A 13,734-nucleotide genomic window follows, 5' to 3' on the forward strand; every position below is an offset into this window, starting at 1 on the left:
ATCGGCGTCAGAGTTTCTCGCTCCTCCGACAAGGGCAGAGAACTCCTCAGACAGACTTGCTAGTGGAAGCGTGATAACATAGAGACAATCCATAGCTACACAGTTTAAGTGTCGTTCGGTAACAATGAAGAACGTTTAATCTGTTTCTATTGCATTACAACACTCATGGGTAAGTGGTACTTGTATACTTTTAAATAATTTCTTTCTGAAACATCTGAAGTTATATTAATGAAATTTTTTAATTTTACTTGATTGTAATACGATCGTTGTGGCGTGATCCATTATGGTTCAAAAACTTATTTTTTTAACCCAAGTAATATTTAAATGGTTTTTATAGCCACTTTTCTCATTTGATATGTCAGTTCAAACAAATAGACTCTTTGATTTTTGTTTGTGAATAATTATATTCTCTTTCATTCCGAAATTCGCATCTAGGGCAAAAATCGCTTGTTTTGCTTTAACAGTAAACTTATTAAATTCTATATAACTTTATTATTCATACCGTTGGAAACTATTGTTCAAAAACGTTTTTTTTTAATCTAGATATTCATCATACACGGACTCATGTATTATATCCACATTGTTCAATGTTCATTTCACTATCCGTTAAGTATTTCATTTGAATTTTTTTTTTTTTTTTTCATCATAAAAATTTTCAACTTGCATGATATAAATACTTATTACTGATTTCTTTCTTTAATAATTCAAATTTCATTCTTATTCTACCTACGTTAAAATACATATATTTATTTGATTAAAATAAGAATATTTACGTGAGTGATGTCTTTTGATTTATCAGGAATATTTAGAATGGATAGCAAACCAAATATATTTTTAACCTTATACGTGCTGGCAACATTCGCATTAATAGCCAGCGCTGCAAGTCATCCAACCAGTTTTGATAATTTTCAAGAAAATGAACATAGTAATAATGCCGATTCGGTTCATCAAGATTCAAGCCAGTATCGGTTACCAAAGTCGATTAAGCCATATACTTATAATATCAAAATATTTGACATAAATTTTAAGATTTCCAAATTCAACGGTAACTGTAATATTATAGCTATGGTGGAAGAGGATGTCCAAAAAATTGTTTTAAATGCCGGTGATATTAATGTGAACGTAACTTCTATACGGGCAGATGGTGTTGAAATTGGTTTTACAAATTTCTATATAAATAATAAAACAGAGACCCTCGTAATCTCTTTAATAGAGAGTTTAAAGGCTGAGAGTTCTATCGAAATCTCATTAAGTTTCGATGGAAAATTACGTGATGACATGGTAGGTTTTTACAAAAGTTCTTATTATGACGAAAAAGGCAACCAAAGGTAAGATAGTCTGAAAATAAAAATTATTAAAATTACAATAAGAGTATAAATTAACAAATTGTCAAATATAATTTAAGATGGCTGGCTTCCACTCAATTCGAGTCAACACATGCAAGACATGCTTTTCCTTGCTTCGACGAGCCGGAATTCAAAGCTAAATTCATAATAAATATTCAAGTGCCTGAAGGTTACAGTTGCCTGAGTAATATGGATTTCCAATTTGATAACAAGACGTGAGTTTAAATAACTATGCTGCATGATATAAATAAATTTATCTAAAGTCACGAAATGTATTATTACTTTCGCAGAAATGAGTATGCATTTAAAAAAACCCCAAAAATGTCAACGTATCTCGTAGCTTTCGTGATTTCTGATTTTAAAGCTTATTCAACTAATGACGATAATGTAAAAATGTGGGCTCGACCAAATGCTATTTCACAAACCGTCTATAGCCAAAAAATTGGCGTCAAAACTCTTCAAGCATTCAGCGAATTATTTAATGTAAGTTATTGGAAGTACATGCCTAAAATGGATATGGTAGCGGTGCCAGACTTTTCAGCTGGCGCCATGGAAAATTGGGGTTTAATTACCTATCGTGAGACAGCTGGTCTTTATGACGAGAAACACTCATCTGATATAACCAAGCAAAGTGTCGCCTCAGTCATTGTTCATGAATGTACTCACATGTGGTTCGGTAATCTCGTCACACCCGAATGGTGGACTTACCTTTGGCTGAGCGAAGCTTTCGCCAGGTACTATCAGTATATGGGAACCGACATGGTATGTATCCGTGAAATGCTTTATCACAACCGCCGCGACTGCATTATTATTATGAATTATGACATTTCAACAATCACAAACCTTTTACTTATTGTTATAAATTTTGATTAAAATACAAGAACAATAAACAACATTATATTTTATTAACGTTGAACATTACACTATTTATAGGAACTATTACTTATTGACTTATTTTTCTAAACATAGTAAATATCATTACATTAATTTACGAACTTTGGAGTATTCAATAAATCTACAAACGTAAAATGAAAAACAAAAATACGTAAGAAAACATTTTTTATGTACTTTTACCCAAATATTACTACAAACTGGCAAACTCAAAATTAAGCAATTAAAAAAAATGTTTAGACTCGGATAAAAACGTGCGTTCAAAAACGAACTTTCTACACGTCGTATAAAAAAATACTATACAATACATATTCGGAAAGGATTCTTGTCTCGTGTATCTTTTCACCCTCGCTTCATTCAGGACATAAACCTCTCACACGAGACAAGAATCTACTTTCCCGCACTAGTTAGATAATGTATTATTTGCATAAATTTGAATACCTACAATTTTAATAGATAGAGAAAAACTGGAAAATGAGCGAACAATTCATAGTAGAGCAATTCCAAACAGCTATGGTTGCTGATTCTGCAGAAGATTCTAAGCCAATAACCAGACAGGACAGTGATATGATTACACCAATACAAATCGGTACTGCAGGTGGTATTATCACTTATAATAAGGGGGCAAGTATTGTACGTATGATGGAGAAAACATTTGGAACAAAGAAATTCAACGAGGCTCTTAAGGATTACATTCGAGAACGGTATGTAAAAATAACTTTATTCGATTGATAAAGTATTAAATATGAGTACCGATGTACATTAGTTATTTATGTGTCTTGGGCGAGCCAAGCGCCAGTATAGTACAGGGAAGATGTTTATAACGTGGGGTAGTATAAGACCAAGGCAGCGAGCAAAGCAAGCGTCGAGAATTTAAATCCTGCGCTGTATGAACATCTTTCGCGTAACATATTGACGCTTGAAAAATTTTATAATCTTGGCGAAGACGTATAAAGATGGCACTCAATCGACAAATGGGTGCTATACGATGCAATTGAACTCAGATTTAATAGATTTTTATTGATTTTACGTAACATAATCACAAATATTGTTACATGAATGTGTTTATATTTTATACATTTTTAAACACTTAAATTAATTTCTGGTTAATTGTAATATTATGACAAGGAGAATAAAGCAGTACAACGCAAGATCCACAAAATGTCACTGTTTCTGAAGCGGTATAGACTCGTAAAATGCAGTATGCAATTTTGGCATTTCGAACCGTACTATATCCTTTTTACTAACATGTGTGATCTGCGTGATAGGCTGTATATTAAGAACAGTTCGGCTGCCGTATAGCTGCGTTCGACTGCGTACAGCCTAATACCCATCTCTATCACTACCTCCTGGTTGTATAAAAGTCTACACAGCTCAGGAAGCAGTGAAGGGGATTTTTCTATAGTCGAAGTACTCCTTACGCATATACCACCTCTATCAACTAAGCTCGCTAATTATACTGTTTTTAATGATTGAATTATAAAATTAAAATCGACAGTCAATCAAAATCAGCCACACCTAATGATTTATGGCAAGCTCTTGAAAAACATGTCAACTATAGTGTGGCAGCAAGAATGAATACTTGGACAAAACAGGCTGGTTATCCGTATATTACAGTGACGATTGAGTCAGATAGGATAAAATTCAGACAAAATCGATTCCTTCTGAGTGAAAATAATTCTGTACAAGAGTACTTGTGGTCGGTGCCAATAACAATATCATCATCGAGCAGCCCAACTAATTCTACAGAACCAGTTTTCTGGCTATCAAAACAAGAAGACAATTATACGAGGGACAATACAAACGATGAATGGCTCATAATCAACGTGCAATCTGCGGGTATGTATGACAATAACATACAAATTTTTGAGTGTATGTATCGGTTTGTTTCACAGGCTTTTACCGTGTCAATTATGGTAATTATTGGAGCAAAATAAACAAACTTTTGACAAGTGATAATTACAACAAAATTCTTGTGGAAAATCGTGCGGCGATTGTCGATGATTTATTTAATCTCGCTAGAGCTCAGATTATCAATTATGAATTAGTTTTTGAAGGTATTGAATATCTCAAGAGAGAAAAGCAGTATTTGCCCTTTAAGTCTGCCTTCACTAATCTTGATTATTTAATGAGAGTGACTGCTGGGAGCGATGATTACGATGTTTTGAAAGTACTACTCATTTCTTTCTTCACCACTACTATTTTAGAACATCGTTGTTTATATCGTATGCATTTCTTTCAGAACTACATTATGTTTCTGATTAAGAATATTTACAATGAATTAACATTCGACGATAAACAAAATGATGATCAATTGACGATTTTACTGCGACAAGAGCTTAATACCAGGGCTTGTAATTTTGATGAATCATCGTGTATCAAAATCTCTCGGGACTACTTTGACGAGTGGAAAAATAAATTGAAGCCGTACGTCAACATCAGATATCTTTGACTTAAATATTAATTCCCACTTAATCCATAGTAAATAAAATTTTGTGTGTTTGTATAAAAACGTAATTTTTTAAATCTTTTCTCCAAACAGAGTACCAAAAAACCAACGATATGTAGTTTATTGCACTTCTATTAGACACGGAACGGACAAAGATTGGGACTTTTTGTATAACGAGTACAAAAAAACTAACGTTTCAGCTGAGGGAGTAATTATTCTGAGTGCACTTGGATGTTCCCAAGATCCTATAATACTGAAAAAGTAGAAATATAAGTAATTTATTAATAGTGTATGAAATTTTTATTGTTAATTTAAATGTCAATACAATTTTCAGATACCTTCTCGAAGCTTTATCGGGCTTTGAAACAAGCCGCATTCGTAAGCAAGACATTTCGAGTGTGTTCAGAGGCGTTTATACGGCGAGTCTGAAAAACGCCGAATTCATGATTGATTTTGCCAATGATAATTATAAGGCTCTTCATGATTAGTAAGTCTCCCTAACAATAAGTAGCTATTAATCTAACAGTAGTTGTTATCGTATTTATTAACGTGAAAAATAACTTGCAGCTACAAAAATTATGACATGGTCGGTAGTCTCATTAAAGATGCACTTGAAAGATATCCGATCAAGAAACTGTTAAGAAAAGTTGAACAAATCGTCGAAATCAATAACTCACATATAAAACCAAATGTCGAGTCTATCATGAAAAGTTTGAAATTTGTTGAACAAGAAATAAACTTGTTCAGTAAGCATTTACCTCCTGCAATTGACTTGATCAAACAATCTGACCCGTCGATTGAAAACACAGATGCTTACCGTTTACCTGGCAATGTCATCCCAAGTAGTTATGATATTTATCTTCACCCACACATCTCACCGGAGAAGAAATTTATGTTTAATGGAAAAGTTAAGATTGTTGCTAAAGTACAGAGGTCTACAAAAAATATAACTTTACACGCGGACCAACTTAGCAATTTTAACATAACATTATCAAATATCACAGACAAAAAAAATCCTATAGTTCTAAAATTCTCTAACATATTACCAAGAGAGAAGTACAATTTCATTGACATCGTTATGGAAAATCTCATTATAGCAGAAACTCCAATCTCTATTGAGATCACATATACAGGAATCCTAAATACGGAAATGCGAGGATTCTATAGAAGCTCGTACAAAACAGTAAACGGAATAAGGTAAGTTGGTTAGAATAGAGAGACAAATAAACAAAATTACTTGCGAAATATACTTTGTCAAAAATTGAAACTCGCACGTGAGAAGTCCGCTCAAGAACACAGCAATTATACTTTTTAAAACTCAGTGCAATTTCATCGGGTCTAATTTCTTCTCGTTCCTAGATGGCTAGCTGCAACGCAAATGGAGCCAACAAGCGCAAGAAGAGTTTTTCCCTGCTTTGATGAACCCGCTCTTAAGGCCACCTTCTCTATTAGTGTTCAGGCACCAAAAAATTACAGCGTCATTAGTAACACTGAACTTACAACCAAAGAAGAGTAAATAAATTCTCACTTTACATTTAGCTTTTACTTAATTTTTTTTCTTCGTATAGAGGCCATTAAAAATCGTAATAAATCATTATTTGTAGTTTGAAATCAATTAGATAGCTGAAATACACAATCGTAAAATCTCGGTCAGACCATTGTTTTGGAAGTCACCTTCGATTTTGCTTATCGATTCGATTTTTACAATAATTTTTGATAAGCCTATTCAAGTGGATGGCAATCAGATAAACTGAAAAGATACGACCGGAAATGACACATATAAGCGACCTTTAAAAGTTACGGAAAGTACAAAAGAACAATCGATAAGATAAAATTGGTAATTTTTTTTATCTCTTACGATGGTTCTATTTTGAAATACACATTTCCGTGCTATAAATTTACCAAATAAAATTGCAACTATATTTTTTCTGCGCTTGCAATCGAAGGTTGACGAACATAAATGCAAACAGTGAAACACACGTGACAGACTAATTTGTTTATTTTCTGATTTACTAATTTAATTGTTTTAATAGGTAAAATATGAATAAAAAGGCTAATCGGCCAAACTATAATTATACGAGATTGAAAATTATGTATATTTAATTAATTCGATTGAAATATTAAAAGTAGTTGAATTTTCTACATCTGATAACTGATTTATATTTTAGCGGCCTTTACAAATTTAAGACTACACCTCCAATGTCAACGTACCTTGTGGCTGTAATAGTAAGCGATTTTAAGAAAAAAAGTTTTAATGATTCACATCACAAATACAGCGTCTACGCGAATCCTTTGGTATACAATCAGATAAATTACGCATTAAAAGTGATGGTGCCAATGACACAGTGGTTCGAAAAAAAACTCGGTCATAACTATTCGCTGAGCAAAATGGACATGATTGCATTACCCGACTTCAGTTCGGGTGCAATGGAGAACTGGGGTTTACTGACCTACCGCGAGACGAATTTGCTTTCCGATCCAGTTAGAATGTCAAGTCTTGCGAACATACAGTCAATTCGCAACGTCATCGCCCATGAGATCACGCACCAATGGTTCGGCGATCTCGTTAGTCCACACTGGTGGGACTACCTTTGGCTCAACGAGGGATTCGCACGATACTTCCAATGTCATGCCTACACAGAGGTATCTGTTCTATATACACATAGCCGCATGCACGCCTTGTAGTTAATCTCGCGCTTCACGCGTCTATGAGTCTCCCGGGAATTGACGATCATACTAACGCGATTTCCACTGGTTGGCTGATTTTTGATGTTTCGCTCTAGTACGCTATGACTATTTTAGATTGTCACCTTTAGTTTTTATTTTCGCCAATGAATTATCAATCATCTTCTTTTATTTTATTTATATTATTTTTATTAACGTGAATATTATTACATTATTTATTTAAAATGAATGCTCTGATTTTTCTTTGATAAAAACATGATTATACTAATAGAGTCACGATGAAATATAATCAAATGATATTAATTTTTCTGATGAAACTTGTTTCACAGAAAGAAGCCGACTGGAAATTGGAAACGCAATTTGTAGTAGATCATCTGCAAACGTCGTTTTCTACAGATGGCAAGGCAAACACACACCCAATCACCCATAAAGTTTACAGTCCTACTGATATTAGAGCAATATTCGACAGCATATCGTACGCCAAAGCCGCTAGTATTATCAGAATGTTGGAGAAGCTAACTGGATCCAAAATATTTTACAATGCATTAAATAAATATCTCGAAGCACGGTAGGATTAAAAAATGCTATGATTTATTGATCTATTTTCGCAATCTAAAAGCAAATATTTTAATTTCTTTGCAGTAAATTTGATGCAGCTAAACCAGAAGATCTATTCAAAGCTTTCCAAACTGAAATTAACAACAGTCAAATGATGACCAAATTTAACGTAACAGAATTGATGAATAGTTGGACTCTACAATCAGGTTTCCCAGTTTTGAATGTGAATTTCGAGAATGATGAAATGGCTACGATAACCCAAACTAGATTTTATTTGAACTCAAAAAAAGAAGACAATAGTACTTGGGTGATTCCATTGTCGTGGACAACTGAAAGTAATCCTAACTTTGAAGATACAAAGAAAGTTACTTTCTTACAAGACCAAACTAATACTGTAAAGATCAAAAAATCCAAAAATGAGTGGGTCATCCTCAATTTACAGCAAATGGGTGAGTATTCAAAAACGTTACAATTTTAGAAGGTAAATTGAACACAAAAATGTATTTACGATTCTCAGGTTATTTCAGGGTAAATTATGACGAAAATATGTGGAACCTTATAATCGAGGCACTTAAATCATCAAAATACACAAAGATCCATGAAGTTAATAGAGCAAATATTGTCGACGACCTTTTGCATCTTGGTCGAGCAGGCTACATTTCTTATGACCTCGTGTTTTCTGGTTTGAGTTATCTTACAAGTGAAACTGAGTATGCACCTTGGAAGACAACTTTCACAGGCTTGACCTATCTTACTCATCGTTTTGCTGGCCATATGGATATCTACAATGTGTATAGGGTTTGTATGCCAAGCTCATTCTTTAAACATCTAATGTGCAGTTATTCTTACAAATTTTCTCTTTTAAATGCAGGACTTCTTGCTGCAACTTCTCGAGCCCATTGTCAAACGACTTACGTTTGAAGATAAATACAATGATAGATCCACTGATATTTTATTAAGACATCATGCACTTAGTTGGCTTTGTAATTTCAATCATGAAAGGTGCATCGAAAAAGCTCTTGCGAGTTTCAAAAAGGAAAAAATGTCATCCGATCTCGAGTGAGCAAACTTTCTGTGCAACGTTTTCAAAATTGAAAATTCGTTTATTGCGCTTTCATTTATTTTTGCATCATCTAGGAGTGCTGTAGAACCAAATAAACGTTCTTACGTCTACTGCACTGCCATCAAAAAGGGAACTACAGAAGACTGGAACTACCTATGGAAGAAATTCGTCAATTCGAATTATGCTATTGAAAAGATGTCAGCTCTTGGTGCTCTCGCATGTTCTCAGGATACACAACTTTTAAATATGTATTGTTAACTTATTTATTGCTTTATAATTAAGAAACTGAGTAACGAATTATGCGTATTTTCTAGATTAATGGATGAGACAATAAAACAAAATTCAGAAATAAGACTTCAAGACGCAAAGACGGTCTTCTCAAATATTGTCAATAGTGGTCTCGTTGGAGTGGAAACTGTTATGGATTATATACAAAATAACTATAAAAAAATGAAAGATTAGTACGTTTCTTTAATTATTTAAATGAATTCTATATAATACCAACAGTTTGTTTTAAAGCTTAACATGATTTACTATGACTATTTTTACGATAGATTTTTCAAATATAATTTACCATATTTATAGCTTTGGCGATGATAGTATAGCCAAATCGACTCTCACGACAATATCCAAACGAGTTTCAACGGATCAACTTTTTAAAAAGGTACTTTATCTTATAATGTCAATTTCTGTAAGCAAAAGCTTGAATAAATGTATTAATCGCACTGAAGACCTCATTATTTTAAACTTTTTGTTGTTAGTTTGAAGAACTAGTGCAAAATAGTACACTTACAATGCCTGAATTATCAAACTCTTTACAATCATCTTTGAAACGCGCCAAGGAGGAAAAAAATTGGTTCTACGAAAATACTCCCAAAATATTCAAATGGTTGGACACTAACAGTATCAAGAATCAAGAAAAGGTTGACTATCGCTTACTTACTTCTGCCAAGCCTAAGGAGTATAATATTTTCTTGAATACTTATTTCGAAGAAAATAATTTTACTTTTGATGGAGAAGTCAACATCGACATCGAACTTGACGCTCCAACATTGCGCGTTATGCTTCATTCTCATGATTTGAATATTAAAAATATTAGTGCAGCTTCGGAAACAAAAAACTATAACGTTGCATACGAATTACATCCTTCTTCGCAAAAACTTATAATATACTTTAATGAGTCGCTGAATACAGCAGTCACACTCAACATTAAATACGAGGGAGTATTACGAGATGATATGAGAGGATTTTATAGGAGTTCTTATATTGATGAAAAAAACCAAACCAAGTAAATTATCATCAGCCTAATGAATTGTTGTTAAGTAAAAATCGATGAGATCTGAAATAACCGGCTATATTTTTCAGATGGCTAGCAAGCACTCACTTCGAGCCAACGTATGCGCGTCGAGCATTCCCTTGCTTTGATGAGCCTTCCTTCAAAGCTTATTTCACTTTACAAATTTCGATTCCTAAAGGATATTATGTACTCAGTAATGTGGGTTTAGAATCGTCAGTACCAGTAATGTTAGTATTTCATCTGAAAAATAATGAAATAATAAATTACTACTAGACCGGAAAAGTGTGGGTAAGTCTATAGCATGTGAGAATTGAATACTGAGGCGAAGCCGAAATTAGCAAATACATGCTACGGACTTGGCAATACTTTTCTGACATAGATACCTAATGAACTATTTACCTGAATTTGATTTTAACCAACTGCTGTAGGGGAGGTTGGACTAAAAATATCTTCAAAAAGAGTTTAAAAATGTCACCATATCTTTTGGCGTTCATTGTCTCTGAATATGTTGAAACCAATAAATCTGGCAGAGTATCGGTATGGACACGACCGCAATTAAAAAAATATATGGAATATGCACCTCCTGTTGGTGAAGCAGCTCTTAAATTTTTGGAAAATTTCACGAAAATTGATTATCCTCTCGATAAAATGAATTTAGTATCCATTCCAGACTTCGACATGGGTGCTATGGAAAACTGGGGTCTTGTCACTTTCAGGTATGAAATGCCATACGTAAATATTACTAACAATGCATTATAAAGATAATTACAACATGTATCGCGACCTTAATTTTAGAGAGTACGGTCTTACATACAGTCAAGACTTGACACCAGCGACGTACAAACAATACGTCAACATCGTAATATCGCATGAACTAGTACACCAATGGTTTGGTAATTTGATTACCTGCGAATGGTGGGACTATACCTGGCTTAACGAGGGATTTGCCGAATACCTTGCATATCTAATCAGTAGCGTGGTAAGATTATTCAGAAAACATTAGTGGAAATTATGATTCTGGCTATATAATGTAAACTCAATTAATTTTCACTGATCCTTTTGAAGAGTGAACATGAATGGAAATTTTCGGAGCAATTCGTAATCAAAGAGCTGCACGTAGGTTTAGAATTCGACTCGGGCGAGTCTTCTCATCCCATGAATAACGACGTATCAACTCCTTCAGAGGCACAAGATGGTTTTGACAAAATTGCCTATCAAAAATGTAAGATGCTTATTTTACAATTGATGTATTCTTGAGGGTTTTTATTAATATTTTATTAATAATAAAAACCCTGATAATTGCAGCTGCCAGCGTTTTGCGGATGTTACATCATAGCTTTGGGGAAAAAGTTTTTGTCGATGCGATTCATTCTTATCTTGACGCGAGAAAGTACGATGTAGCACGACCAGAACATTTTTATAAAGCAATAGAAGATCGTATGGCCAACGAGACGAAGAAACCTGGTGATTTGTCAGTTGATATAACTACTGTTATAACTAGCTGGACTGAGCATGCGGGTTACCCAGTTGTCAATGCCAATCGTACAAAAGACAAAGTAACACTAACTCAGGTTTGTAACAATTTGAAATTACAATATTTCTATTGTTAAATTAAACTTTGTGGTGTAAATAATGTAAAAGCTATTAGACTATACTATATTTTTTAATTTATATTTTTCTTTTATCGTTGTAGGAGAGATTTCTAATATCACCTATAGATAAACTAAAAAAGAATCAAACCTACTGGGTGCCAATCACTTACACGACCGAATCCGAGCAGAATTTCATTAATACCGAACCAAAGTTATGGCTCGCCAATGAATCGAAAGAAATCACTGTACCATCGAAAGACAATTGGTTTCTTATCAATGTTCAAGAAATCGGATTTTACCGAGTAAACTACAATTTAGAAAATTGGCAGGCGCTGATTAATCTACTCAACAGCGATAACTTTAAAACAATCATCGAGATGAATCGAGCCCAAATAATCGATGATTTATTTAATCTCGCCAGAACAAATTACATCAAATACGAAGTTGCTTTTGATGCAAGTAAATACTTAGCAAGGGAAATGGAGTACTTACCTTGGTCTGCGTACTTCACTGCTACATCTTACATTAGCCAACGACTCGAAGGCAACTCGAACATAAAAGAGCTTTACAGGAAGCACGTCTTGGCTATAATTGACAACGTCTATAAAAAACTTGGATTCAAGGATGACATGGCTAAAGACAATCACCTTAAACAGCTAAACAGAGAGCTTATTACGAGTTGGGCATGCAAGTATGGCCACGAAGATTGTGTAAAAAAAGCTAAAAACTATTACAGCGAAAAAAGGTAATCAGATTAATTTAAAAACCATTTGATAAATATTCATTTTAACACGATTTTAATGTATAAATAGATAGATTAAACTTGAATTAATTAATATTTTCACATGTGGTTAACATTTATAAACTTACTATTTCAACCAATAGCACTGTTACACCAAACGTCGCAACTGCCGTTTACTGTACAGTTGTGGAGCATGGAGATAATACACTGTGGAATGATATGTGGAACAAATATGTAAATGCACTTCTGGCAACAGATTACCTCGCTATTTTGAAAGGTCTTGGTTGCTCTAAAGATGCTAATGTTCTTGAAAAGTATGTATTACCTACAAGAAATAATTAATGATTCCTTGTGAACTAGTGTATACTTAAAAAATCTTATTTTTTAATAGATATTTGGAACTTATTGTGGAGCCAAAATCAAAAATTCGTAGACAAGATGCAGCAACTGCTTTTTCGTCAGTCTATACAGCTAGTTCAATTGGATTAAATACTACCATTAAATTTTTCGTTAATAATCTTGATAAGTTATATAAATTGTACGTATAAAAAATAATTTAAAGAATATGAAAAAAATTCGTTTTTAGTATTAAGAAAATTTTATATTAATCATAGTTACGGAGACTGGCATGATGTGGGTTCACTTCTTACGAGTTTAGCTGGACGAATTTCCAGCCAGGAACACTTAAAAATCGTAAGAATTATTTGCTACGTATAAAAATTACCATTGAATATTATTAAACATATTATGTCGTCTTCATTGCAGCTTGATGAATTATCGATGGATCCAAAAGCCACAGATATCAAGACGTCAGTAACATCAGCCATTAGGGTAGCGCGGAAGAATTTCGCATGGTTGAATAACAATGAAATTTACATTAGAAATTGGCTTGAAGGAAACTACGTGAAACCGAATAGTGCGTATACTCAAGGTGCAGTTCTCACATCCATATCTATTATACAAATAATTATATTTTTTGTTTGAAAATTTAAATTTTCTATAAATTATAATAGAAATCTTTATATAAAGTATCTAAATATTATTTTTAATTCTAAGAAGGTTTGTTCAAAATAAATTAATATTTTTTATGAATCAACGTAATTTTATTAAT

At 33.3% G+C, this 13,734-nt stretch overlaps 1 protein-coding gene across 1 annotated transcript; it reads left to right on the forward strand.

Annotated features, from left to right (window-relative positions):
- The first annotated feature begins 780 nt into the window (after positions 1-780).
- Positions 781-13,673, forward strand: LOC131664304 (putative aminopeptidase-2). Its single transcript, XM_058935277.1, has 31 exons — positions 781-942; positions 1,030-1,328; positions 1,406-1,561; positions 1,637-2,108; positions 2,694-2,941; positions 3,736-4,076; positions 4,133-4,407; positions 4,480-4,664; positions 4,780-4,947; positions 5,021-5,173; positions 5,254-5,883; positions 6,046-6,198; positions 6,855-7,329; positions 7,701-7,939; positions 8,014-8,378; positions 8,447-8,727; positions 8,801-8,988; positions 9,067-9,240; positions 9,307-9,453; positions 9,578-9,656; positions 9,754-10,280; positions 10,358-10,516; positions 10,718-11,005; positions 11,085-11,268; positions 11,355-11,511; positions 11,595-11,860; positions 11,983-12,626; positions 12,767-12,937; positions 13,015-13,161; positions 13,238-13,316; positions 13,389-13,673. The coding sequence occupies exons 1-31, from the start codon at positions 781-783 to the stop codon at positions 13,605-13,607; spliced, it is 8,031 nt and encodes a 2,676-aa protein (XP_058791260.1). The 3' UTR covers positions 13,608-13,673.
- The last annotated feature ends 61 nt before the right edge of the window (positions 13,674-13,734 follow it).

This window comes from Phymastichus coffea, unplaced genomic scaffold (assembly GCF_024137745.1).
Source record: "Phymastichus coffea isolate CEN01 unplaced genomic scaffold, Cenicafe_Pcof_1.1 PCOF00043, whole genome shotgun sequence".
In the NCBI taxonomy this organism is placed as follows: Eukaryota; Metazoa; Arthropoda; class Insecta; order Hymenoptera; family Eulophidae; genus Phymastichus; species Phymastichus coffea.